The sequence below is a fragment of the Parambassis ranga genome, chromosome 16 (genome assembly GCF_900634625.1).
Source record: "Parambassis ranga chromosome 16, fParRan2.1, whole genome shotgun sequence".
Lineage (NCBI taxonomy): Eukaryota > Metazoa > Chordata > Actinopteri > Ambassidae > Parambassis > Parambassis ranga.
The window spans coordinates 18,688,891-18,716,211 of NC_041036.1; the positions used below are offsets into that span (position 1 = coordinate 18,688,891).

A 27,321-nucleotide genomic window follows, 5' to 3' on the forward strand; every position below is an offset into this window, starting at 1 on the left:
GTTAATCATCCCATCATGTCTCTGTGGTGTCATTGTTGTGTGTGTGTGTTTTGTGGCCTTTTATTGGATTGTTGGTTTTGTGTCTGACGGGTTCGTTTTACCGCTTTGTTTGTAGCTGGTTGTGTTTCCAGTGAGAACCCTGGGTGTGCCATTCCTGTACACACACTGTCCTCAGCAGCTTTCACACAGAACAAATGTGAATCATTGCAGATAAGAAAAACAGAGAGCAGGACATGTTACCCTAGTTTTTCCATTCCCTCCAAAAAACAAGGACACACCTGTAGAGTTTTGACATTACAAAACTGATAAGACGTCCTTCACCTTCCTGTGTGTTTTCTCTCTTTCCCCAGTATGTTACATCACTATGTGTGTGGTTCAACATGTCAATAGGAGACTTCTTGTTTCATCATGAACACAAACACACACAGACACAAACAGTAGTTTATTTTGACTCACACACACACACACCACCCTGCTATCCCCAATATTCAGGGGCACACAAAACATGGGTTAATCCGCCACTGAAAATAGTCCCCGATATTCTCACATTTGTGTCCAAATACGTTAAAAAATATTACAGACAGAGCAAAAATATTACAACAGAGTTTGTTGTCTTTGGACTTTAAATGTTTGTTCACAATAAACAGAGGTATTCAATTTAGCTATTTTTAAAAATCCAAGCTAAAGGTTGTAGGATGAGAAGATGACCCCAACATTTTAGCGGTAAAAGGCGGTCGCACAAAAGGCACATTCAGGTTGCTTCAAACTGGACTCACATGTCTCTTATCTTGTAATATGGCCTAATAAAGTGCACAAGGTGTCCAGTACTGTGTGTGTGTGTGTCCTCTTCTGGGAATGTGTTCACACACTTACTTGCAGGGAGAAAAACACATCTCCTTAATACGGATCTTCACACTTCTCACAGGCTTCCCTTATAGTTAGGGTGTGTGTGATTTCTTCTGAAGTTATGCAGACTACTGAAGGATGTCGTGGACAAAATGTTCTGCTCACCAACATAAAAATAAGACATTTGCATATTTATCCATTACAACAATGCACAGCGGCCCTCCTCCTTTATGTAATCTGGCTAATGTTTACAGTCAGCGTTGCACAATTCTGTCCTCTGCACGCAGACAGCGGAGGTCAACAACCCGGTGTTGCCATCACTGAAGATTCAGCGGGTAATGTACAGTATACACTGACAGTAATGTTGCCGTTTGTTTGTCCTCAGCCTATAGCATTGACTTCCTGTGACAGGATTCCAGCAGTGATGAGTTTTCAAGGTGAGGAATGGATGTCATAACACTGCTGATGACTCCCTAATTTCACAAGTTGGCGCTTAAAGACAAAGAAGAATGCGTGTGTTTCGAAAAAGTTGGGACACAGTTGTGTTTACTGCTTGGGAAACCAGCTGCAGAAGTTTTTCAGTGAAATACTTTCCTATTTGCTCAGCGTTTCAAATCCTGGTCTGATGTTTCACAACAAATCAAAGGTTTTCAATAGGGCCACAGCACAAACTCTTATTCCTTAATATTGATTCCTATACAGATGTACAGGTTCCCCATGACATGTGCACCATGCCCCTGCATACCGTGGTCCTCCAAACAAGACTTTCTGACTCTTATTTTCAAGTGCTTATTAATTTGCGGATGCAATAATGCACCATGTTGACTGAGCAGTGACCTCTGCTCTACTGAAATGAAACGAGTAGTAGTAGTTAATATTTCTTTCATGGTTAAATATTACATAGCATTCAGTACGTTCTCTGTAGAGTTTTGGTCAGAGTAGTAAACACGGGACACTCTCAGCCTGATTATCACCTCCAGCTGTTGACTGTTGCCATGGAGACAAGCTTTGAGTCAGGTTCATGGGTCAGTTTGTGCCGCAGTTCAGGACGTAAACATGCAGGAAGGAATGTGGGCCACACTGTGTATAGAACACTGACCTCCGAGGCGTGACAGGTCACCACTTTACAAGCAGCTGGGATCCCTTACACCACGGCCAGATTAACCTCCTGCACCCGAAACATCACAGGGGAACTTAGTCGTTCAACATGTAAAGTTCTAACTTTCATTAGTTTGTGTTCTGGTTTCAATGTGCCATGTTACATGTAAATATTCCTAGGTTTCTATGATAAAAGTTTGAAAATTACAGAGTTCTGATTGTTGCTTAGACAAGATTTAAAATTTTAAAAACCACATTACAGGTGAAAAACAACAGAAGTACTGTACATGCCAGATTATATGGAGTAACACAGACTGACCCACTGAGTCCCTGGTCAGAACACCCTGACTAACATCCAAATAAATGTGTTGGCTGTTTGCTTTTGAGATGAGTAATGACAGTGAGTTGTAGGCGACTAAAGGTCGACTCATGGAGGAAACATGAATAAATTAAAGCTGCAAGCAGCATTGCGGGCCCTCGCGCACCTGGCGATCCGCGGGGTCATCGCAGTCTTCTCTCCTATGCTCTCGTCTCCTATACTCTCCTGTCCTATGCTCTCCTCCTCTCATTTCCACAGATATACAACAAACACATGTTTACAACCAAACTGTCCTGCTACCAGTAGGTGGCGCTATGACCGTATCATCCTATTAGCATATATATCTGTTCAGACTCGGGTCCATAGCAGTAGTGTAAGATTTTGTCCACATTGCATGAAGTATATGGGTAGTACTACATAGAATAGAGCAAGTTCGTTTGTAATGGCGAATGGTCAAATTTGAGGCCACGCCCCCACCACACGGTAATACTTTTGAAAGAGTTTTGGAATGCGTCTATTCCCTATGGTGTCCTGAGTGGACACAGTGATTTTCAGCTCAATTGCATGAAGTATGTGAGGCGTGAAAAGTTTTGAAGCAGGGTCACAAATAGGCAAAAAAATGGCCACAAAAGTCAAAATGGCGGACTTCCTGTTGGGTTTGGAGCGGGGGTCCAAGAGACTTTTTTGTGCGTCTTGGGGTGATACACATGTGTGCTAATTTTCATGATCCTGTGTCAAACTGGCCAGCGGGGCTACGTGTTAGGGCAATAAATACAGTGAGTTCCTTTGTAATGGCGAATGGTCAACTTTGAGGCCACACCCCCACCACACCGTAATACTTTTGTGAGAGTTTTGGAATGCGTCTATTCTGTATCGTGTCCTAAGTGGACACAGTGATTTTCAGCTTGATTGGATGAAGTATGCGAGGCGTGAAAAGTTTTGTAGCAGGGTCACAAATCGCCAAAAATTAACAGAAATTTCAAAATGGCGGACTTCCTGTTGGGTTTGGAGGGGGGGTCCAAGAGACTTTTTTGTGCATCTTGGGGTGATAAACATGTGTGCCAATTTTCGTGACCCTACTCAAAACAGGCCACAGGGGCAGGCAGAAAAACCTATGAAAACACAACATTTTGTGTAGCCAGTAGGTGGCGCTCTGTCAAAGCCTCAATATTGTTGTATAGATGTGTTTAGGGTCAGACTCTGATCATACATGTGACATTTCGTACAGATCGGACAGAAAACGAAGAAGTTATAGAGACTTTCTGTGTCCTCAGAAATGGTCAAACTTTGAGGCCACGCCCCGGCCACACCGTCAGACTTTTGTAAGAGTTTTGGAATGCGTCTATTCCCTATGGTGTCCTGAGTGGACACGGCGAATTTCAGCTCAATCCGTTGAAGTATGCGAGGCGTGAAAAGTTTGGCAGCAGGGTCACACATCGCCAAAAATGGGCACAAACCTTCAAATGGCGGACTTCCTGTTGGGTTTGGAGGGGGGGTCCAAGAGACTTTTTTGTGCGTCTTGAGGTGATACATATGTGTGCCAATTTTCATAATCCTGTGTCAAACCGGCCAGAGGGGCTACGCGTTGGGGGCGCTATAGAGCCATTTTTATATGTGCATTTCAAAAGTCAGCAAATTTCAAAATTTTTCGGTCGAATGAATTTTTCTACCAAGTTTGGTGAGTTTTTGGGCATGTTAAGGCCTCCAAAAATGCGATCTCGGAGGGGGAAAAAAAAAAAAAAAAAAAAAAAAAAAAAAAATTAAAGCTGCAAGCAGCATTGCGGGCCCTCGCGCACCTTGCGATCCGTGGGGTCATCGCAGTCTTCTCTCCTATGCTCGCGTCTCCTATACTCTCCTGTGCTATGCTCTCCTCCTCTCATTTCCACAGATATACAACAAACACATGTTTACAACCAAACTTTCCTGCTACCAGTAGGTGGCGCTATGACCGTATCATCCTATTAGCATATATATCTGTTTAGACTCGGCTCCATGGCAGTACTGTAAGATTTTGTCCACATTGCATAAAGTATATGGGTAGTACTGCATAAAACACAGCGAGTTCCTTTGTAATGGCGAATGGTCAACTTTGAGGCCACTCCCCCGCCACACGGTAATACTTTTGAAAGAGTTTTGGAATGCGTCTATTCCCTATGGTGTCCTGAGTGGACACAGTGAATTTCAGCTCAATTGCATGAAGTATGTGAGGCGTGAAAAGTTTTGAAGCAGGGTCACAAATAGGCAAAAAATGGCCACAAAAGTCAAAATGGTGGACTTCCTGTTGGGTTTGGAGGGGGGGTCCAAGAGAGTTTTTTGTGCGTCTTGGGGTGATACACATGTGTGCTAATTCTCATGATCCTGTGTCAAACTGGCCAGCGGGGCTACGCATTAGGGCAATAAATACAGTGAGTTCCTTTGTAATGGCGAATGGTCAAGTTTGAGGCCACGCCCCCACCACACCGTAAGACTTTTGTAAGAGTTTTTGAATGCGTCTATTCCCTATGGTGTCCTGAGTGGACACAGTGAGTTTTAGCTCATTTGGAGGAAGTATGCGAGGCGTGAAAAGTTTTGTAGGAGGGTCACAAATCGCCAAAAATTAACAGAAATTTCAAAATTGCGGACTTCCTGTTGGGTTTGGAGGGGGGGTCCAAGAGACTTTTTTGTGCATCTTGGGGTGATACACATGTGTACCAATTTTCATGACCCTACTCAAAACAGGCCAGGGGGGCAGGCAGAAAAACCTATGAAAACACAACATTTTGTGTAGCCAGTAGGTGGCGCTCTGTCAAAGCCTCAATATTGTTGTATAGATGTGTTTAGGGTCAGACTCTGATCATACATGTGACATTTCGTACAGATCGGACAGAAAACGAAGAAGTTATAGAGACTTTCTGTGTCCTCAGAAATGGTCAAACTTTGAGGCCACGCCCCGGCCACACCGTAAGACTTTTGTAAGAGTTTTGGAATGCGTCTATTCCCTATGGTGTCCTGAGTGGACACGGCGAATTTCAGCTCAATCCGTTGAAGTATGCGAGGCGTGAAAAGTTTGGCAGCAGGGTCACACATCGCCAAAAATGGCCACAAACCTTCAAATGGCGGACTTCCTGTTGGGTTTGGAGGGGGGGTCCAAGAGACTTTTTTGTGCGTCTTGAGGTGATACATATGTGTGCCAATTTTCATAATCCTGTGTCAAACCGGCCAGAGGGGCTACGCGTTGGGGGCGCTATAGAGCCATTTTTATATGTGCATTTCAAAAGTCAGCAAATTTCAAAATTTTTCGGGCGAATGAATTTTTCTACCAAGTTTGGTGAGTTTTTGGGCATGTTAAGGCCTCCAAAAATGCGATCTCGGAGGGGGAAAAAAAAAAAAAAAAAAAAAAAAAAAAAAAAATAATAATAATCCTAAGGGTTTCAATAGGGCTCTTGCACCATTCGGTGCTCGGGCCCTAATAATTAAAGCTGCAAGCAGCATTGCGGGCCCTCGCGCACCTTGCGATCCGTGGGGTCATCGCAGTCTTCTCTCCTATGCTCGCGTCTCCTATACTCTCCTGTGCTATGCTCTCCTCCTCTCATTTCCACAGATATACAACAAACACATGTTTACAACCAAACTTTCCTGCTACCAGTAGGTGGCGCTATGACCGTATCATCCTATTAGCATATATATCTGTTTAGACTCGGCTCCATGGCAGTACTGTAAGATTTTGTCCACATTGCATAAAGTATATGGGTAGTACTGCATAAAACACAGCGAGTTCCTTTGTATTGGCGAATGGTCAACTTTGAGGCCACTCCCCCGCCACACGGTAATACTTTTGAAAGAGTTTTGGAATGCGTCTATTCCCTATGGTGTCCTGAGTGGACACAGTGAATTTCAGCTCAATTGCATGAAGTATGTGAGGCGTGAAAAGTTTTGAAGCAGGGTCACAAATAGGCAAAAAATGGCCACAAAAGTCAAAATGGTGGACTTCCTGTTGGGTTTGGAGGGGGGGTCCAAGAGAGTTTTTTGTGCGTCTTGGGGTGATACACATGTGTGCTAATTCTCATGATCCTGTGTCAAACTGGCCAGCGGGGCTACGCATTAGGGCAATAAATACAGTGAGTTCCTTTGTAATGGCGAATGGTCAAGTTTGAGGCCACGCCCCCACCACACCGTAAGACTTTTGTAAGAGTTTTTGAATGCGTCTATTCCCTATGGTGTCCTGAGTGGACACAGTGAGTTTTAGCTCATTTGGAGGAAGTATGCAAGGCGTGAAAAGTTTTGTAGGAGGGTCACAAATCGCCAAAAATTAACAGAAATTTCAAAATTGCGGACTTCCTGTTGGGTTTGGAGGGGGGGTCCAAGAGACTTTTTTGTGCATCTTGGGGTGATACACATGTGTACCAATTTTCATGACCCTACTCAAAACAGACCAGGGGGGCAGGCAGAAAAACCTATGAAAACACAACATTTTGTGTAGCCAGTAGGTGGCGCTCTGTCAAAGCCTCAATATTGTTGTATAGATGTGTTTAGGGTCAGACTCTGATCATACATGTGACATTTCGTACAGATCGGACAGAAAACGAAGAAGTTATAGAGACTTTCTGTGTCCTCAGAAATGGTCAAACTTTGAGGCCACGCCCCGGCCACACCGTAAGACTTTTGTAAGAGTTTTGGAATGCGTCTATTCCCTATGGTGTCCTGAGTGGACACGGCGAATTTCAGCTCAATCCGTTGAAGTATGCGAGGCGTGAAAAGTTTGGCAGCAGGGTCACACATCGCCAAAAATGGCCACAAACCTTCAAATGGCGGACTTCCTGTTGGGTTTGGAGGGGGGGTCCAAGAGACTTTTTTGTGCGTCTTGAGGTGATACATATGTGTGCCAATTTTCATAATCCTGTGTCAAACCGGCCAGAGGGGCTACGCGTTGGGGGCGCTATAGAGCCATTTTTATATGTGCATTTCAAAAGTCAGCAAATTTCAAAATTTTTCGGGCGAATGAATTTTTCTACCAAGTTTGGTGAGTTTTTGGGCATGTTAAGGCCTCCAAAAATGCGATCTCGGAGGGGGAAAAAAAAAAAAAAAAAAAAAAAATTAAAGCTGCAAGCAGCATTGCGGGCCCTCGCGCACCTTGCGATCCGTGGGGTCATCGCAGTCTTCTCTCCTATGCTCGCGTCTCCTATACTCTCCTGTGCTATGCTCTCCTCCTCTCATTTCCACAGATATACAACAAACACATGTTTACAACCAAACTTTCCTGCTACCAGTAGGTGGCGCTATGACCGAATCATCCTATTAGCATATATATCTGTTCAGACCCGGGTCCATAGCAGTACTGTAAGATTTTGTCCACATTGCATAAAGTATATGGGTAGTACTGCATAAAACACAGCGAGTTCCTTTGTAATGGCGAATGGTCAACTTTGAGGCCACTCCCCTGGCACACGGTAATACTTTTGAAAGAGTTTTGGAATGCGTCTATTCCCTATGGTGTCCTGAGTGGACACAGTGAATTTCAGCTCAATTCCATGAAGTATGTGAGGCGTGAAAAGTTTTGAAGCAGGGTCACAAATAGGCAAAAAATGGCCACAAAAGTCAAAATGGCGGACTTCCTGTTGGGTTTGGAGGGGGGGTCCAAGAGACTTTTTTGTGCGTCTTGGGGTGATACAGATGTGTGCCAATTTTTATGATCCTGTGTCAAACTGGCCAGCGGGGCTACGCGTTAGGGCAACAAATACAGGGAGTTCCTTTGTAATGGCGAATGGTCAACTTTGAGGCCACGCCCCCACCACACCGTCAGACTTTTGTAAGAGTTTTTGAATGCGTCTATTCCCTATGGTGTCCTGAGTGGACACAGTGAGTTTTAGCTCATTTGGATGAAGTATGCGAGGCATGAAAAGTTTTGTAGGAGGGTCACAAATCGCCAAAAATTAACAGAAATTTAAAAATTGCGGACTTCCTGTTGGGTTTGGAGGGGGGGTCCAAGAGACTTTTTTGTGCATCTTGGGGTGATACACATGTGTACCAATTTTCATGCCCCTACTCAAAACAGGCCAGGGGGGCAGGCAGAAAAACCTATGAAAACACAACATTTTGTGTAGCCAGTAGGTGGCGCTCTGTCAAAGCCTCAATATTGTTGTATAGATGTGTTTAGGGTCAGACTCTGATCATACATGTGACATTTCGTACAGATCGGACAGAAAACGAAGAAGTTATAGAGACTTTCTGTGTCCTCAGAAATGGTCAAACTTTGAGGCCACGCCCCGGCCACACCGTCAGACTTTTGTAAGAGTTTTGGAATGCGTCTATTCCCTATGGTGTCCTGAGTGGACACGGCGAATTTCAGCTCAATCCGTTGAAGTATGCGAGGCGTGAAAAGTTTGGCAGCAGGGTCACACATCGCCAAAAATGGCCACAAACCTTCAAATGGCGGACTTCCTGTTGGGTTTGGAGGGGGGGTCCAAGAGACTTTTTTGTGCGTCTTGAGGTGATACATATGTGTGCCAATTTTCATAATCCTGTGTCAAACCGGCCAGAGGGGCTACGCGTTGGGGGCGCTATAGAGCCATTTTTATATGTGCATTTCAAAAGTCAGCAAATTTCAAAATTTTTCGGGCGAATGAATTTTTCTACCAAGTTTGGTGAGTTTTTGGGCATGTTAAGGCCTCCAAAAATGCGATCTCGGAGGGGGAAAAAAAAAAAAAAAAAAAAAAAAAAAAATAATAATCCTAAGGGTTTCAATAGGGCTCTTGCACCATTCGGTGCTCGGGCCCTAATAATAATCCTAAGGGTTTCAATAGGGCTCTTGCACCATTCGGTGCTCGGGCCCTAATAATCCTAAGGGTTTCAATAGGGCTCTTGCACCATTCGGTGCTCGGGCCCTAAAAAAATAATAATCCTAAGGGTTTCAATAGGGCTCTTGCACCATTCGGTGCTCGGGCCCTAATAAATAAATGAGGTCATATTAAGGAGTTATAAGAAAATAGTAATGCTGAACTAACAACTTTTTTACATTTTTTTACTACTGTCCCTTTTTTTGGAACTATTTTCTGGCAGACTATTCCTAAACATTAAAATCCACACTGATCACAGTATTTGTCCAAGATATGGACATAAGAGGAGTCCTTTGGTGTGTTTCCACTGACACTGACAGAATTCAAGCTGCTGCTCATTACTTATGAGGAAACTCAAAGTAAACAGGAGCTGAGTGGTTCAGCTTTTTTTTTTTTTAGATAGATTCTGGGTGGAGTGTCACTTCTATTCATGATAAGCTTTGACACACAAAACCACAAACACGATAGCACACCCATAGGAAAAATGCAGTGTGAGAGGTGGAGGGTTTGATGAGATGATATAAGAAGTCACAGCACAGACACACTGTGTGGAAAAGTACAGTTCAATCCTCAGTGCTGACGGAAAAACTGAAAAGTGACATCCTGCCACTGAGTTGCATCAGCTGAGCAGGCAGGGAGGCGGGGCAAGCTGCAGAGAGCCAGCAGCCCATTGGCTTTGAGAGCCCTGTCAATCATCAACTGTTTCTCTGCTGGTTGAGCTGCAGTCCAGCGTCTCATAAAGAAGAGTTAATAATAGCGGTTAGGTCATAAAATGCAGCAATTCCCTCTCTTTCCTTAAAATAAATTGAGGAAAGTGAGTCACAGCTTGGAAAAAAAATCCACCACTCTAACCAATAACAGTGTGTGTGAGACTGAATGAGCAGACATGAACAGGACAGAGCTACAGGCGTCTGTAGGTCATTGTCATCACCTGCAGATTTCCTTTGTTGTAATGTGATATACTTTAGTACTCCAGACAGGAAATAGTTCATCATCACAAACACCTAACCTGGCTGGAAAGACAGATCATCAAAACCCTACAGTCAGCGTTCTGTTTACAAAACCTGTTTGAGCTGTTTCACTTTCCCATCCTGGTATCTGGATGGATGGATTGCAGAGGAGTGAAACAGACATTAAGTATTTATGTGGAATCACAAGCCTCTAAAGACCTCAGTGTTTTCTTCTCACTCAAAGACAGGCTCAGTGCAAACACAGTTATATTGAACATGCTGCATGGTGACGGTCAATGGCTGCTCAGATAAGTGCCTAATGACCACCATAAGTCATCCAACAACGTGCAACACAAGAGTGCAGCAAGCCCACGGGGAGAGGAATCTTTATCTACAGGACTGACAGAAAATCACACACAGAACAAATGAAGCTGCGTTCAACAAGCGTTTCGAGCGCTGCTGACTGAGGCGTTGTTAATTCACACTGATGCAAAGAGTCAGAAAATCAAACTCTGTTTAACCTTATTTATAGGAAGCTACAGCTAGCTGCTGGTTAACTTAGCTTATATGATGATTGGATTTACATTTCTCCATGCAATACTTCTCATGTTAACATCACAGAAAATGTATGCTTACGTATAGTTGTATGAATTATAGTGTCACTATTTAACATTGCCTTGTCGCAATAATATCCTCCATCTGTACAATGTGTGAATTTGTGGAGGATAAACCCTTTAAAGCAGTGCAGCTTCAAGTGACACGTGCATTTTTAGCACTTTGAAATAAGTTGGGGTGCTTTGTTTTAATCTAAAACATGTCACCAACAGGAGCAGATATACATCATAGTTTCAAATAACCACACTGACTGCAGCCTGACGGTTGAGCTTGTTTTGGACCTGATCAGCTACGAGCGGCTGATGTAATATTTGTAAATGGTGGAGTATTCTGATCGCCTGTGGCGTGTTTTGTGGTGCAGCGTTTCAGAGGAGTAACAGCACCCGACCTGAATCTTCAGTTGCTGGATTGACACACAGATTCTCGCAGCTCTTGTGTGAACATGACTGACATACCTGAGCTGCAGAGTGATACTCCAGTCTGCTGAATGCTTCACTGTATACAGTATGACAGCATTCAACACTGTATACGTACCATACATACCTGCAATATAATTTGATGACAAAATTTGAGTAGTTTGTAACATATTTTAATACTATAAATTAATAATGTTTGAAGTGTTTTGCACAATGAAGAACACATGTTTACTCTTTGGAAATACACATTATTTAATTGTCATACAAAATATTTTTTTTTTGCTTTGGAAAATATTTAAGTTAGTGATAATCAAGGAATATATTAAAAATAACAGAGAGTAAAAAAATCGGTTTTATAAATCTACAATCTTAAGTCCAGCATTTAAACAACCAAGAGACCTTTTACTCACCAAACATTCAAGTAACAGACAAAGATTTAAAAACAGAAAAACACGCAGTAAATGTTTAAAAGTGAAAGTAGGGCACAGGGTGTTTTTCAAATGTGCAGCTTACGGTCAGGTTAAAAGGTCAAGCCAGTGCTCCAGTCAACTGCCAGCTGACAGAAATACCCATAAATGGCGCAATGACCTGCGGGTGAAACTTCAGCCTCATCTGCCCTGAACTCAGCACATAAACAACTAGTCTGACCTGCAGGCTAAACAGACATCACGGCCTTAAACAAATGATTCAACACCTTCTTTGCATGCTGTGTCTGACAGGCGGTGCAGAGCTCAGGCATTGGGAAACGTAGGTGGCACGAACCTTGTCAATGAATAAATGGTAAGGTTTGAAGGAATCTTCACACATACTACTGATAAATCTGTTTTAGAAAGACTCTAAACACTTGGAGGTGCGAAAAATCTCAACAACTGCTTCTTACAATTCTATTCTATGAAATTTGGTCCCAACATTCATCTTCTCTTTACAATGAATCCTAGTTTTCTTCTTGCTACATGAGCAGGTCAATCTCCTCACCACTTCAACACTTGATTTATAAAAAAAAAAAATAACACTTCTGCAGGAGAAACCTCCAACCAGCCTCATGTCTATGAAAACATGGTCTTTATGCACATTCACATTAAACATTTTTTGCTAATTGTAAACATGTTAACCCTGTCATTGGAATTAGCACAAAAACAGTCAAGGTCTGCCAGCTCACTTTTACTGGATTTTGCCTAAACAATGGCATTTCAAATAAGCTTTTTGTAGCTTATACTGGATGGTTTTTTTTGGTAAATGCAAAGTTTTCTATATGAAAATGGGACCACCAACATTGTGCTTTTGATATGATTCAATTTTAACAGACAATCTGAGCAAAGTGAGAACAGTTACTGTACTGATACAAAACAGACTGATAAGAACTCCTGCTTCTCTGCAAACGGCACCATCACTGTGATTAAAGTTCACCTGCTTATATGGCAACAAGTTGAAAAGTTCATCCTATCAGGAGTCTGCATCACAAAGCAAGTTTTGATCTGTGTTTAAAACACATGAAGCTGCTGCACTTGAAGTGTTTCTACCAAATGAAATACACTTTTAGAATCAAAGTATTTATGCTATTAGAGAAAAATATCTTCCATGTGTAAGAATGTAAGTTATATTTCTGTCATAACTAATAAGTTGGCTTGATCTTTGTGATAAAGGTAACTTGTTAGAGGTCAAAGTTGATCTGTTTTTCATGAACCAAAGCTGAAAACCTTTTCGCACCTGGAGCTCAGATGGAGAGAAAATACATCTTTGACTATTGTCCATTCATTCAGAGACTCAAAAGAAAGTGTCTTAAAATATGAATGTAACAAAACTGCTGTGCACGGTCCTTTAGTTTTTTTTTTTATATATATAGCAAGACTTTCAGTAGAAATGTGTCGAGAGAAGAAGCAGAGAATGTTTTCTCTTTGTCCTCACTCATCATCCTTTGGTCTTCATGACGGCTAAATCCTCCCTGAGTGTGATGGAGACCAGACTTCCTCCTCCGAGGCCGAGTCGTCAGGCGCAAAAGACATTTTCCCAGATTTCCCAGTATTTTTCGTGCTACGTAAACCAGCTCCGTTGATGTCCGTCAGAGGGACGTAGGAGTAATCCTGGCGCTCGGGGAAATGAGAGGCCACAGAGCCGCGACAGACACGTACAAGGTGAACCGTCAGGCTGGACAGTAGAAGGGAAGCTAGGGCGAGGGTAATTATTAGCCATGTTTGCCTGAAGAAAGAGGAAGGATGGGTTAGTTTGAGGGTAGCTCAGTAAGCAAAACTGAAATGATAAATGATATTATAATAGAACGGTACAGGGGTATAACACCACTTTGTAATAATGTGGCTACTGCTAATTCTTGTCCTAAAGCCCAGTAACCTGCATATATGACTAATACATCTATTTCATCTGGGAGAAATGTAGCTGTTGTTTTATATCTGACTGTATCTATATGCACAAATAGTGAACAAATGAAGATGAGTACTCAACCTGCAGTATGTATGAGCAGACTCCTTTTCTCTAGCTAAATCTAACAGTGGCTTCCATCTCTGAAGCACAAACTTGTGAACACAACACTTGTGAATGTAACTGAAATCTAAAATTCCTTTCACACAAAATGAATAACTTTTGCACAGCTTCGCTAGTTTTCCTTATCTTTTATTAAGCAGAGAAGAACAAAGGGAAAACAACACAGAAATACACTGTTGAGTAAATAAAGGGAATAGGAAGGCTGCATGTAGGTGCCTGAATGAGCTGAAACACTTGTTCAAACTAACTGTGCAGCTATATTAACCTGACCCAACTGGTGATCAGAATCTTCGGCTGCCTCACAAGGATATGGGACTCGCTATATCCATAATTATCCATATCTGACATGGGAAACGTTTCAGTGGAGAGGGGATTTCCACTGCTTTGCAGCCACACAACTGCACTTTGGACTGACCATAAATCTATAGACTGGCAGGGAGTGGTGTGAAGTGACGTTTGGTCATATAAGGGTTAAAATTCTCAAAGCTCTTTCTGGAAACCATAGCAACCACTAACAATTCCTAACTTGCATCTGAAAGGTAAGGAGGCTAATGAATGCATCCTGTCCTCAGAGTGTCAGCCTAGTTAACATGTAAAAGACGTCTGGAGATGGGAAGGCAAATGAAGATCTGGACTGGCTCAGAACTGTTGTGTTCAGACTTACACCATACCTTATTAAATGCTTCACATAAAACTGTGAAATGTGGCACAGCTGGTGCTGATTCCTCAGCGCCTTGTCAATACGTTTGCTAAACCAGCCAAGACGTATCTTTCTATTTATCTTAAAAATAAACTGGCGATATTAACAGACAGAAAACAGATGGATCATAAACTGTGTGTTTAAGACAACTTACTGACTCACTAAATAAAAACCAAGGTGGTGCCAAGACAGCAAAATATCTGTGTTTTTGAATGTGAGTCTACTGAGCAGACAACAAAGCTGGATAGCAGAGGTGAAAGGTCGGAGATGAGGGCTGGTTCATGTGACACTTACTCTGTCAGATAAGGCTGCTCTCTGTGAGTCTCTTCCTCTCGTCTCCAAGATGTAAACATCTGTTTGGCCAGGCAATGTCCAGCTGTAGAAGTAAATTACAGAGGACGTCAAGCCATGGCTGGTCAGTGTTTTTAATCCACAGTCATTTTTTTTCCTAAGTCATAATTTCAGCCACAATTACCTTCTGTTTTTCTGTGAATTGGCTGCTCCTCCACCTCTAATTAAAACCCAATCCAGAGCACCATCTTCTATTTTGATCCCTTTTTTTCTCTCACGTTGATGTAATTTCTGTTTATATCAGCTCAGTATGAAAACTGACCAACATAAGATGACAGAAAACCTACTGAAATGATTTGATTTTGAAATGTTTTAATGTCATCACCTGAGGCTGATGTTCCCTTGTGAGCCCTGTGGGCTTCTCCTTTATTTGCCTACATGATAAGTAGGCTGAATTAGCAGTTGCTGTTTGCAGTCTACTCACTGTGCTTCCTGATTTACGTGGATGTGAACACCCATTCATTTCTTCTGTGTCATGTTTTTTTTAGTATGTATGCAGTATATTACAATGCCACAAAGGACCTACATGCACACAACAGCTAAATTCTAATACAGTTAAAACCAGCACTGATGGCAAAGCAGTAAAGCATTAACAATATGAGTTACAGTACTGGGAGGTGAAGCAACCTTTCCTGTCCTCCCAGTGTGGTTCTGTTTGGACAAAGACAGAGCTGTTTCCACTTCTGCTCTATGCAAATATTCACACACTGACACACGCATTTAACAAAACATGCATTCAATGTATCCCTCTGAGTCAACGCAGTATGGTGGAGATACATTTGGTACATTTTCATAAAGGTTTCAGGGTAATAGAATCAAATCCTATAACTAAAAACATAGATGCAGTGAGTGTGTACCTCTGTGTAAGGTGTAGTTTGCCTCATCACGCAGTGTGACATTACAGCTTCCTGTCTGTGGGTCACATGGACACAGGTCGTCACAGTGACACTCCTGAGCGCAGGACGAGCCAAAGAAACCCAGGGGACACACTAACAAAAAGAGATGAAGAGAAATTTAAACAGAGACCCGTCAACGACAACATGATATGACCCCCTTCATAAATTCATTTCAAGATCTCTTAATGTCTTCTAAAAATCAGTCTGACACAAATGTACACTGCACAGTAAAACCACAGTGACTGACCCTGTTCACATGCATTGCCACGGAAACCAGGAGGGCAGGTGCAGCTTCCATGCACAGGGTCACAGGAACCACCGTTAACACATGAGCAGGTATAATTGCAGCCATCGCCATAGAAACCAGAAAGGCACTCTTGAAACGAACAAAAAGAGACAACATGAAATTTATGCATGAATGAATTAGGTTTTAATTTTGTTTCTAATCATCAGTGCTTACCAGGAACCCAACAACATTCATCATCCCTACAATTAACATATTTTAGACCGTTTTAGACTAAAGAGACTATAATCAACATTAATATTACTTTTATATAAAGTAATTATAAATATTACTTTATTAGTTTCACAGATCACAAAACCACAGAAACAAGTTTACAAAAATATTTTTTTTACCAAATTGTGGGAACACTAACAAGTCACGGGTTTGCTTATGTGACACTTGAGCAAACGTCGAAAAAGGATTTACAAATTGCTGATTCTATTCCATGAGACCACCCTAGTGGTCTCAAGCTAAATTAACCTTTAAAATGACTTATCATGAATCTGCCTCTTTGGTCAGAACTGATAAACCTCATCACATGTTATGTGCTCTTTTGCACATGGTCATAACGCATGATCATAAGTGTGACACTCGTGACGCAGAAACTGAAGGTCATTTATAGTTCAAAAGTTACAGCATTCGTATTACAAATAGTGCAACCAGAGCTGAAGATCATCAAAGAGTGACTGAGATGAACCAGGGAAGATAAAGCTGTGTGTGTAAGCAAGAGGTGAGCAGGTTCACACAGTGTTACATGTCACCTTTAAACTTTAAAAGCTGTAACTACAGGCATTCTGCAAAGGGTTTTGAGCAAATCAACAGTTGGAACCTGATGTTTAAAAACAACATTTAAACCAGAGAAAGACGAGGGAATTTACATTATGCGTGTATGAACGGTATCTGTATGTTATGGCGTTTCTATCTTTGTGAACATTGCCTTTATACTGCCAGTGTTCATTTCATTCATTTTACTAAATGTCAGAGTTTACAATGTGTGTGTGTGTGTGTGTAGATTCTCAGTAATAGTATGGTATTTGAAATATGTGAGTGCCCAGTTTGTGATTGTGAGACCAGATGACACTCCTGATTACCTTGGCTGCAGTTCTGTCCTCTCCATCCAGCATCACAGACACAGCCATCTGCATCACAATGGACACACAGAAAGAAAAATGATGTCAACAATGGCTTAAAGTAGGAGAAACTTGTTGCAACTTCCAGCTGCATCTCCACACTTACTGGCAGTACAGACACCATGGGGTCCGCAGGCTGTCAGCTGACACACCAGAGAGTCACAGGCAGCACCCTGCCAGCCATCCTGACACTGACAGCGCCCATCCACACAGTCGCCATGTCCACTGCAGTTTGCTGGCTGGCATTGTTGCTGGTGGACACACAGGATGGTAGAAACATGTCGACCACAGCGCCACCTGTTGTCGGACTTGCTAAAAAAAGGCAAGAGATGGTAGAACATTGACCACCTCAATAACATCTCTAGAGTGCAGGAGAGAATGGGGATGTTTCAGGTGTAAAGACCCACCAATGATCAGAAGGGTAGCTGGCTAAAGAGCCTCGAATCACATAGGTGGAAGACCCGCCTCCGTCCAGATTAATGGCATTGATCACGCCGTACTTCTTCAAGAACTCAGCCACCTCCCAAAGATTCATGCTAAAAGGAAAGAAAAAAACAGATGGACCCTTAATAAGCTGCACAGTTAAGCTCATCAGGACTGAGATGAAGAAGAGTGTGTACAGAGCTGCTTGCTATCACGACAAACACACAATATAAACAAAAGCCCTCAGCCAAAACAAAACATAACAAGGTAAAAGACAGATAAACATAAAGTAAAGGTGTTTTTCATGTGCAGCTTGGCATGTGTCGATGTTTAAATACATACTTAAATGACCAGTTGAGATGTAAACAGCCTCTTAAGCAACTTCCACTAGAGGTAATTTCAAAACACAGAGGCCAGTCTCAGGTTCCTGTTTGGGCCAATTTATACATGGTTTATTGAGCAGGTGGTGGCCTGATATCGACATGAGATACACAGAGGGCACTGGACATGTTTAGACATGTCAGCTTGTGTCTTTCAATGCCAGAACATTAACACCAACATCATTAATCTCTAAGTCACGGGAGGGTCTACAGGGAAACTGCAATAAACATGGAGGGAAAGTCAGATCAATACCATTGATTGGTGCAGGGACCTTAGTGGGCTGAGGCTGACGTGAGCCCGATTGTGTTCATTCATCTCATCGAGTCACTCTTTCAGAAGTTAAAAATCTCTTTTTCCTGCAGTCCCCACAGAATCTGGTGTATATTCGGCCTTTAGGCACTTTTTCCCTTCATCTAAACATTTTACTGATTTAGGAGCTTGTGTCTTTTTTTTTTTTTTTTACAATAAAGTGCCAACCTCTGGGCCAGCCATGACAGGCTGGCTCCAAGTCCGTCCCTACAGACCTCCATGTTAAAATGTCTAATTTTACAGCAGAAATAAACATGTTTACAGCAGGTAGAATCAGTTTAGTGTTTAGATGTGTATGAGCCAAACGGTTATCTGTGTCTGTCCACAAGGTCTTAAGGTCAGGTACTGAACCATGAACCAAGCAAACTGTCTGCTGTGTCAGTATCTGCTGAGTCAAAATACTGACAAAAAATGGGCACTGGATGCCTGGTTATATCATTTGTTCTGTTTACACGTTCAATGATAAGAGATTTATTTATTTTACTCAGTCAATGTCCTTTTGAACATGCCCAGTTTAGATGATGCAATGAAAAGTGAAAAGAAGATGGCCAAAAACAATATTAGTATGCATCCTCGTGAATGTGGAAACCTCATTTTTCTTGCTTTTGCTCAGCAAGTGTATAAAATCGAACCCTGCATATTTAAGTCTTTATTGCTGCACTTTGTGTTGAGTGAAAGTCATGATTCACACTTTTTTATCATTTATCATGTTTCCTTTCAGGCACATCTGTGTTGGATCTTTCATTTCTCCTCAGTAGAAGCCTGGGTCTCACATCCATCTAACTACTGGGTGGTAAATATACAAATAAAGTTCCATTTCATCAACACACAAAAACAACAAGGATCAGCACAAACACCCTCAAATGCTCTTCATGTTTCTTACCCTCTTAATTCAGTCTGTCCATCAATATGAAACAGGATTAGCCGCCCCTGTGCGTCATGGCCGACTGCTGTCCTTGCTGATACCACATCAACAAATTTACGGAATACTCCTGTTAAATTAGAAGAATAAACATAAAAAATATAAAGGCTTAGCTATCAGAACGAAACATTCTGTTGTGGATCTTTGAGCCTTTTAGGGCCCTGATACTGACTGCACCAAAGTGTTTCCACCACACAAACTACTTCTTATGCAGAGTTTGGATGATACTAAATATGTACACTTAGAACCAACTCAGTAGTAGCAGTCGGTAATCCACCAACCTGACCCTTACAAAAATACATTTATTATGATGTGTTGTTGATTCTGCCCTGACCAGTATTATGGGTTGACCAGTTGTAACCAAATAGTTATAATGTGGGTAATGAAGCCTTCAAAATGTATACAAACAAAGTTGTGTCTCAATTACTGCTGCATCAAATTTAAACCTTTTTTAATCAAACAATGATAGACAAACACAATGTAAAATGTATGTTTGTTGTTCACTGGTGTGCAAATGCACAGGTTTCAGCTCAGCCTTATGTAAACACAGACAAATCATTTCTAAGAAAACATATGCTTGCTTATTTTACAATGTGTGTGTGTTTCTGTCCAGTAGAGCTTAAGGAAGCCTGATGTGAACTTTAGTTGGTACACGTACTTTCACTCTTGTCACTGTTAATCAAACATGGCTGTGCTGTTTTGGGTGAAGTGATGTGGTAACATCAAGTCACAGACCTGTTTCTGTGTTATGGAAGCGTTGGAGGGCACTGTCTAAGATATGGTTAGATTTAATTACCGCTGAAGTGAAGCTGATCCAGTTGCCACCACCCTGCCTGGGGTGAGGTCAGGTGAACCAATACCGGACAAAGGGAGGGTGTTCTAGGTATTCAGGAAAGCCAGTGTTCCAGATTTAATGACCGTCTTATCATGAAGTATCTTGAAATCAGTATCTGACGGAACCAAAAACCTACAGACTCCTCTGTGATCAAACACCAAAGCCTGCAGCTGTTCTGCAGCCTGGATATGGAGGTATGCGGCACATACCTGTCTCCTGCGTCTTGTCACACTCAGCCTCCAGACTTTCATTGATGTAAACCTTGCCGTTCCTTAGCAGCCACACAACACCGCTGACCAATTGGACAAATGGGTTGGACTTGTCCAGAACATCTTCCTGTGACAGATATCTGGATGGAAGATAGAAAGTCAGACATCATCATGAGTATTTTATTGTTTAATTGTGAGACCTAACAATAGGCCAGTTAGTGAGTTTGGCCTGAAATGTCTGAACCTTGACTGAACACACATTCACTGTACCCTGAGGAGCTTTCCTGACACAACAGGTCAAAACATCCTCTCATCCACCACACAGTTACCACAGCAGGACACCTTAAAATGAATCCTGTTAGGACAACATTAAAATAGGAAGGTACAAAGGTAACACTGTGAAGGTGATGTGTTTAGATGTGTATGAGCCAAACGGTTATCTGTGTCTGTCCACAAGGTCTTAAGGTCAGGTACTGAACCATGAACCAAGAAAACTGTCTGCCCTGTCAGTATCTGCTGAGTGAAAAACTGAAAAATGGGCACTGGATGCCTGGTTATATCACTGTTTGGTTTACACTTACACTGAGAAGGTAATTGCTAACGTGTTTATATATTACCCTGCAAAAAACATGTATGTTGTGCTATGAGAAAAATAAGCAAATAAGCAAATACATACATAGAAAAAATACATTAAAAAAACCTTTATATGATCCTAAACAATATGATCCTGGCAAATAATTTAGGCAAAATAATTCTCAACCTTCATACATTACACATGACATTACACAGTACACAGGGGGTGTCAGACCACATGCAGATGCCATATAGACTTTTTATAGACTTTAACTATGTAAATGAACGTTTACATTCTGTCTGTGTGTCTGTAAGCAGCTACTTGGACTGCAGACTGAAATTAGTTCTGTAGGCAAAGGACATTGACTGTACAAAAAAAACAATGCTGCTGTCCCAGTCTGTAAAAATATTGTTTAAATAAAGATGTAAGACATATTACTTTCACAAACAACTACACATCTAACCTGCACTAAATATGAGACGGCACTTTCACCAGCAGGTGTAAACAGCTCGACGACTGCGTACCTCGGTGGTACCTCAGAATTGCCATGATTTGGATGAAGCAATATTTTCTGTTTTAAATTAGCCTGACAGTTATTAATCAGCCTGAACAGGACAGTGAGCAGATTATATCTTTCTACTTAACACACTCTTCTCTCTCTCTGGGTGTGCAACCCCAAGCACAACCACTGTGACTGAATTCCTGGGATTTCTGACCTCACTTACCAAACAAACAAGTTAAATAGACTTGGTTTATAGCTAAATGGTGGGAGCGTGTGTGTGTGTGTGTGTGTGTGTGTTTTGTGGCCTTGTGAAAATGTGCTGCCCACAGTGAAATCAACTAGTTCTATCCATTTTGTGTTTTTGTGTGTCATTAAGTACAAATGAGAAAATCCGAATGAATGCGGGGTCAGGTGCTAAGTAGCTGAAGCTCAGCTGACTGAATGGTTGAATAAGAGTTCATGTGAGCTTCAAAATAAGTGTTGAAAAGACTTCTGACTCTGAACTGTAACAATAAAGACCCTATATTGGTTTATTGACTGGTCAACAAGATGGGACATGGGGTCAGGGGCAAAATAGTAGAGATTGAGAGGTGGTGTGTGTTTTTAGTGTGTGAGTTTTTACACTGTTTAAAGCCTAGCTTTTGATAACTGTCATGAAAGTTGCCCGTGCCTTATCAAAATAAAAGTTTGTGACTTTGGAACCTGTGTTTTGTGTTTCTAGGATTTTTGGTGCCAGCTTTGGTAAAAGTTTCACTGTGACAGCACAAAATGTGTTTGACTGCATGTCAGACCAAGGTTCAACAGCAGTGCTCATATTGCAGACAGAGGCCTGTCATAAAGGCCAGACATAAATAGCAAATCAGAACTGCAGAGTATAGAATAAAGTAGTGAAGTGTGTCAACATATCAGAGTTTTGGGGACACTGCACATTAGTTAGTGTCACAAATAAGCACAAGGTCTCCTACCCGAATACCAAGGTGCCGTCCTTCCTGATTCCAAACTGGGCGTTTTGCACTCCACCACTGTCTTGCACCCTCCTACCGTTGCTCACCACGTTTCCCAAACAGGCCCCTGAGACTGTGCTGAAGAAGCCGGCGTTCTGGGCATACAGGCAGCCAGCGGCTTCAGCTGTCTCCTCCACCAAAGCCCTCTGATTCATGTTGCAGCCACCTGGCCCACCAGGCTCCAAAACTGACACTGTTCTCAGCGGGTCATGGACCACTGTCATGTGACCTGGAAACAAAGCAGGATGAGATAAAGGGTTAATTTGCTAGAGACACAAAGTGGGATAATGTGGGAGTCATAATTAAAACTCCCAAATGTGCTACATTTGCCCCATGACTGAATGACATGACACTAAACCAGCTGAAAGGTGACACCTGTCTCTAGGAAAACACTTTTTTGCATAAACATACGAGAGGTCAGGAGGTGAATAAACAGGGGGATTACAAATCTGATGTCAAACAAAGATCAGATCCAGATTCAACAGAGAAGATCACATTTGTCCACACTCACTGACCTCGATCTATAATGTTATTTTGTGTTCCTTATTACACCATCACTAACCATAAACCCATCTGGAGCTTCCTGGCACATCTGATACAAACACTGTTGACTCAGCGACTGGCTGCCGCCTGTGATTGCTGGCAGGCCAGCTCTCATGGGTGGTGTTGCCATGAATGATGGACTGACAGTCTCTGACATGGCGGTGAGAGTGGGAGGGACCATGGCCATGGGCATAGGGCAGCAGGACATCATCGTCCACAGATGTTCTGCCAAACAGAGAAATTCTGTTATTTTAATTGGGAGTGAAGCAAAGACCAACAGCAAATAATACTGTGATACATGTGTGTTTGTAAGTATTTGAATTAGTACATAGTATGTGTATCCACATAGACATCACTAATAACTGCCTCCATCTGTAGGCAGATCTGTAAAACCTGTCTCACCAGATATACGACTATTTGACGGCCTCTTAGATATCACAAGGAGTTTATTCCCTAGTTTTTTTTTTTAATAAAACAGGGCTTCCTAAGCAAAATGATATATATTTTATTAATACAAATCTATATATGTTACTAATCATTTACAGTGAGGAGTTGATGTAAAGATTTTCTCAGAAAAATGATAACCACACCAACACGTTCAGTCAACAGACCCTATACTATGTGTCCTGAAGAATAAAAACATTCCCACCAGCTTCTAAAAGATATTTAATTCCCCTAGTGGATTCTGTCAGAATAAAAAAAAACGTGTTTTTAGTGGGTTTTTTTTAAACCCTAATGGTTGCTGTTAAAATTACTTTCATCACTTGACAGAATGTGGTTTCAGCTCCATGTGCAAACAGTTCATGCCCAATCTCTTTCCTAAAATCTCATTATTATACTGTTTAACTTTTATTTCTGACTTTCTCTTTTTGTCATCCTGCTATTGAAAACATGGGAAGTGGGTTTGTCTAAATTATTAAAATATTTTTGAATCCATCAGCTGACAAATTGCTTAAAAAAGCACTGTAATAGGTAAAATGTACTTCTTTCTGCTGTTTATATTATATTAATTTTAGTTTACTCCAATGAATATTACATTTATGCGTATGGATCCCTGTATCTGACTGAAATGATTTAATGACTATTGACCCATTACACAATACATTACAGACCACATTACATCATCTTACAGGTCCTAGTTCACCGCTGTGTTTTTAATGTTGATTTTGCTCGTATTCAAGCAGCTGGGTTTTGTTTATGTGTGGTAAAATTTGGAATTTTCCATACAAAACAACTTGAGTCAGTTTTAGAATGAGTCAGGCCCTTCTGCATTAAAGTTAATGTTAAGATAAGGTTCAAAAGGTTGGTGTTTTAATTTCTTTCATTGTCTATCATGATATTTTTCTTTGTATACAGTCAGAAAAACTACAGCACATACATACGAAAACAAACAAACAAAAACAAACACACCAGCTGATCTCGTCAATTTACAAAAAAGTGTTTGATACAGCAGCGCCATCTTACGGCTGATGAGTGTAACTGCAGCCACGTTTTCACAGAAACTGTCAGGAAGCAAGAAAGTGAAACTTGACGGCTCGTGATCGTCTAGTGACTAAAGAAGGATTACCCCTCCGCTGTTTCCGTGTAAAATGTAATGTACCACTGACTGACACAAATCCACCACACAAGGCACACTTAGGACACATTAGTTAGTCAAACTTACACCTATTGTCAGGCTTCAGTCAAATGAGTGTGCTAATGACAATCTTGTATTTGAGGTTAGACGGTGAAATGTGTGAACTTTGAACATAACTGTCTAGATAAGAATAACTAGGAAACGTGTTGCACAACAGCTGTGAGGTTAGCTTCACTTTATGTACTTAAGTGTTGGCAGGAATACACATGTCATGTTACAAAATGAAACCGCAGTTTAGCAAATAACATCTCTAATTAAACTGTCATTTACAAGGCAAATACCCAGGGACATACAGTACTTTTTCCAGTCTAGTTAAATTTGGCTAATAGCAGCTAACAGGCTAATATTAGCGGTTAGCTCAAACAGGTACCAGCGGTCTTACCGGGTGTCTTTGCTCTCTGACAGCCGAAGGCACAGCCACAGCGGCAGGCACAGACACATACATTTTGCAAACACTGCTGCCATAAGAGGAGGAAAACTAGCGTGCCAAACTCTCCACTCCTCCTGCTGGGTCCCACATCATCCAGCTAGCACACGGTACACAGCACCAAAGTAAACAGAATAAAATACACTTCCGGTTGGTTTACAAAATAAAATTGGGCAGTGGAGGACGGATAAAACCGATTTGTTAAGTTTGTTACTAGTCACAGTCATAGTGTGCAAGTCAAGGCCAGACTAAGAGCTCTATTTTCTGTATACTAACAATATCTATTGAACATCATAATTCAGACAGCATAAGCTGAAAAAAGGTAAAAACATTGTTAAAATATAGCACAAAATTATTATCATAGTGTTGTAAAATATATATTTACACAAGTAAACTAACCTATTAAAAAACGAGGGAAATTTTGATCAATGAGTGATTTTAGCATGTGTATTTTCAAAGGTTTAACTTTTATTGGCTATTCTGCTTTTATTTCGAAGGAGATATCAGGATTTCCGGTAATGATGCCGCGACTTGACGTAACGAGGTCACATGATTTGTCTCTGTTTTTTGTTTCTTATTTTGTCCTTGTTTGGAATATGTTCTTAAACTAGATAAGTCTACAATCTAAAAGTCTAAAAACAATAAAAACAATAAAAAACAATAAAAAAAATCAAGGTATTATTCCTATTTTCACTCTTAATGAAAATTAACACTTTTATGGCATCAGTTAAGGTTAGGACAACCTTCAATGCAATTTACTACAATGCAATGTGTGCACAATACAAGGATACTTCTCTACTTTTTTTACAACCTTATTAACAGCATTTACGAATTAGAATATGTCTACTTTAATATGGTATGGTATCATTGATCAACAGATTATGGAGAACGAATACAACACTGTCATTAGAATGTAATGTTTATCAGGAACATCAGCCTTCAGACAGAGATGTATAATGTGTTACATTAACTTGCTGTCGCTACCAACGTGATACTTCTGGTTCACGGGGACAGTGTCCAGGTCGTGTACAAAAGCTGCATGTAAACAACCGTTGAACTACGACAGCCTTGCCCCAAGTTTATGTTCCACAGGGCTACAAAGGAATAAACTGCTTTTTGAACCGAAAAAAACAAAAGCGACACAGGACAAAAAAAAACGCACAACTCATGCATACACATGCCCTACCGCGGCCTGAACAGACTGTATATTACAAGGCGTTGTTGGAGGACAACGAACAAGCCGGATTAAGCCGGATTGAGCATGGACACGTGTGAGTGATAGCCAGATTTGAAAAAATTGAATGTATCCATCCTAGGTCCCGTTCACACTGGAGAAAATCATTCCACCTAGAGTAGGCTTGAATCCACACAGCCTTTAAGCTGGATACATTCAGACTTGTTTGTTGTCCTCCAAACTGCTAGGGGTCGCATCGTAAAAATCAGCCCCCATTCAGGCTGGAGTATGTGAGGATGTGCGCATGCTGTTTGTTTTGGACGTTCAAGATGGCTGGAACCCCGATAGATGTATGTAGCCTGTTTTTGGTAGTGTTTTTGTGGAGAAACATCTGTAACCGTGGAAGGGAATGCATCTGGCAAATGTTTTTGACGAGAAAGCGCCGTAGCAGAGTAATGTTTGCTTGCCTCGCCATTGCATCCGCAATAAACGGCGCCAGAGTGGAGAGGACGCTATGGGCACGCTATATATATATATATATAATTAATAAAATATATTCTCCAAGCCGTCGTGGACCCATTCTACCGGTTGGTATTGAGTTCTTTGGTGTTTACAATTATTTGGCCACATAGTAAAAACTTAAACACTAACTGACATAACATATTGTGTTCTTATGTTTACCCACAGCTTCGTGAATATCGATGTGGGATGGCCTGGAAGTGTCCATGATTCAAGGGTTCTGCGCAACTCATAGTTGTTTGATTGACCTTTTCCCAGATGTATGTTTCCCACTGTTTTATGCCTATATTATCTTTGTCATCTCATATTATTGTATGTTCGTAAATGTTTGTCTTAACCACATTTTTTCAACTGTAGGATACTAAGGACATTTGTGGTGCAGCTGTTCCAATTATGCTCCTTGGAGATCCTGCCTACCCTCTCCTTAGATGGCTTATCAAAGGATACCCAGAGAGTGGTCAGCTGAGTCGGGACCATTGACAGTAAAAACTATGGACAGAGCTTCCGTGACGTCACCCGTTTGTTTCTGAAGAGCCGTTCTGAGGCTCGGTGGGAGGTTCCAGGACGTTGATGACCGCCGCCATGTTGGCAGCGTCAAGTCCGCCAAAACTCCAAATATGGACAAAAAGGGGGAGCACGAGTGGGGTTTAGGGGGGCGGGCGATTGTGGAAGCAGGAAACTCACGTTGTGATACGTCAACTGTCTGTCACTCAAGTGGCAACGCCCATAATTATGTGTAATTTTAAGTCAGAATACCATTGAAACGAGTGAGTTGTAAAAAAATTCACCCCCCCTACAATTGACACTAGAAGAGAACCTATCATCTGAGACCAGAGTGGTTTTTTGTACCAGGCTGTAAACATGTTTTTTTCTGCTGTGAAGTCGGCCATTTTAACATGGGAGTCTATGGGAAATTACTCGCTTTTGGAGCCAGCCCCCAGCAGTTGCGGC

The 27,321-nt window shown here is 41.5% G+C and overlaps 1 protein-coding gene and 1 long non-coding RNA gene across 2 annotated transcripts; one reads left to right on the forward strand and one right to left on the reverse strand.

Annotated features, from left to right (window-relative positions):
- Window positions 1-11,283: 11,283 nt before the first annotated feature.
- nagpa (N-acetylglucosamine-1-phosphodiester alpha-N-acetylglucosaminidase) lies at window positions 11,284-24,790 on the reverse strand. The gene is made up of 12 exons (XM_028425118.1): window positions 24,633-24,790; window positions 22,634-22,839; window positions 22,033-22,300; window positions 19,992-20,131; window positions 18,909-19,017; window positions 17,320-17,448; window positions 17,019-17,224; window positions 16,874-16,921; window positions 15,747-15,875; window positions 15,461-15,592; window positions 14,547-14,628; window positions 11,284-13,252 (listed from the first exon to the last, which is right to left on the reverse strand). Exons 1-12 carry the CDS (start codon window positions 24,713-24,715, stop codon window positions 12,988-12,990), a joined length of 1,797 nt encoding a protein of 598 aa, XP_028280919.1. The 5' UTR covers window positions 24,716-24,790; the 3' UTR covers window positions 11,284-12,987.
- LOC114448269 (uncharacterized) lies at window positions 24,088-26,863 on the forward strand. Its single transcript, XR_003671899.1, has 3 exons — window positions 24,088-24,205; window positions 26,539-26,630; window positions 26,728-26,863. It is a non-coding gene; the product is annotated as an uncharacterized LOC114448269 (long non-coding RNA).
- The last annotated feature ends 458 nt before the right edge of the window (window positions 26,864-27,321 follow it).

Bases quoted from the DNA above. Each gene is read 5' to 3' on its own strand.
- nagpa (XM_028425118.1), bottom strand. From the start codon at position 24,715: ATGGCAGCAGTGTTTGCAAAATGTATGTGTCTGTGCCTGCCGCTGTGG. The intron at 17,225-17,319 runs GTGGGTCTTTAC...GCCTTTTTTTAG, and splicing joins AGCTACCCTTCTGATCATTG to CAAGTCCGACAACAGGTGGC. The intron at 16,922-17,018 runs GTAAGTGTGGAG...ATTGTGATGCAG, and splicing joins CCATGGTGTCTGTACTGCCA to ATGGCTGTGTCTGTGATGCT.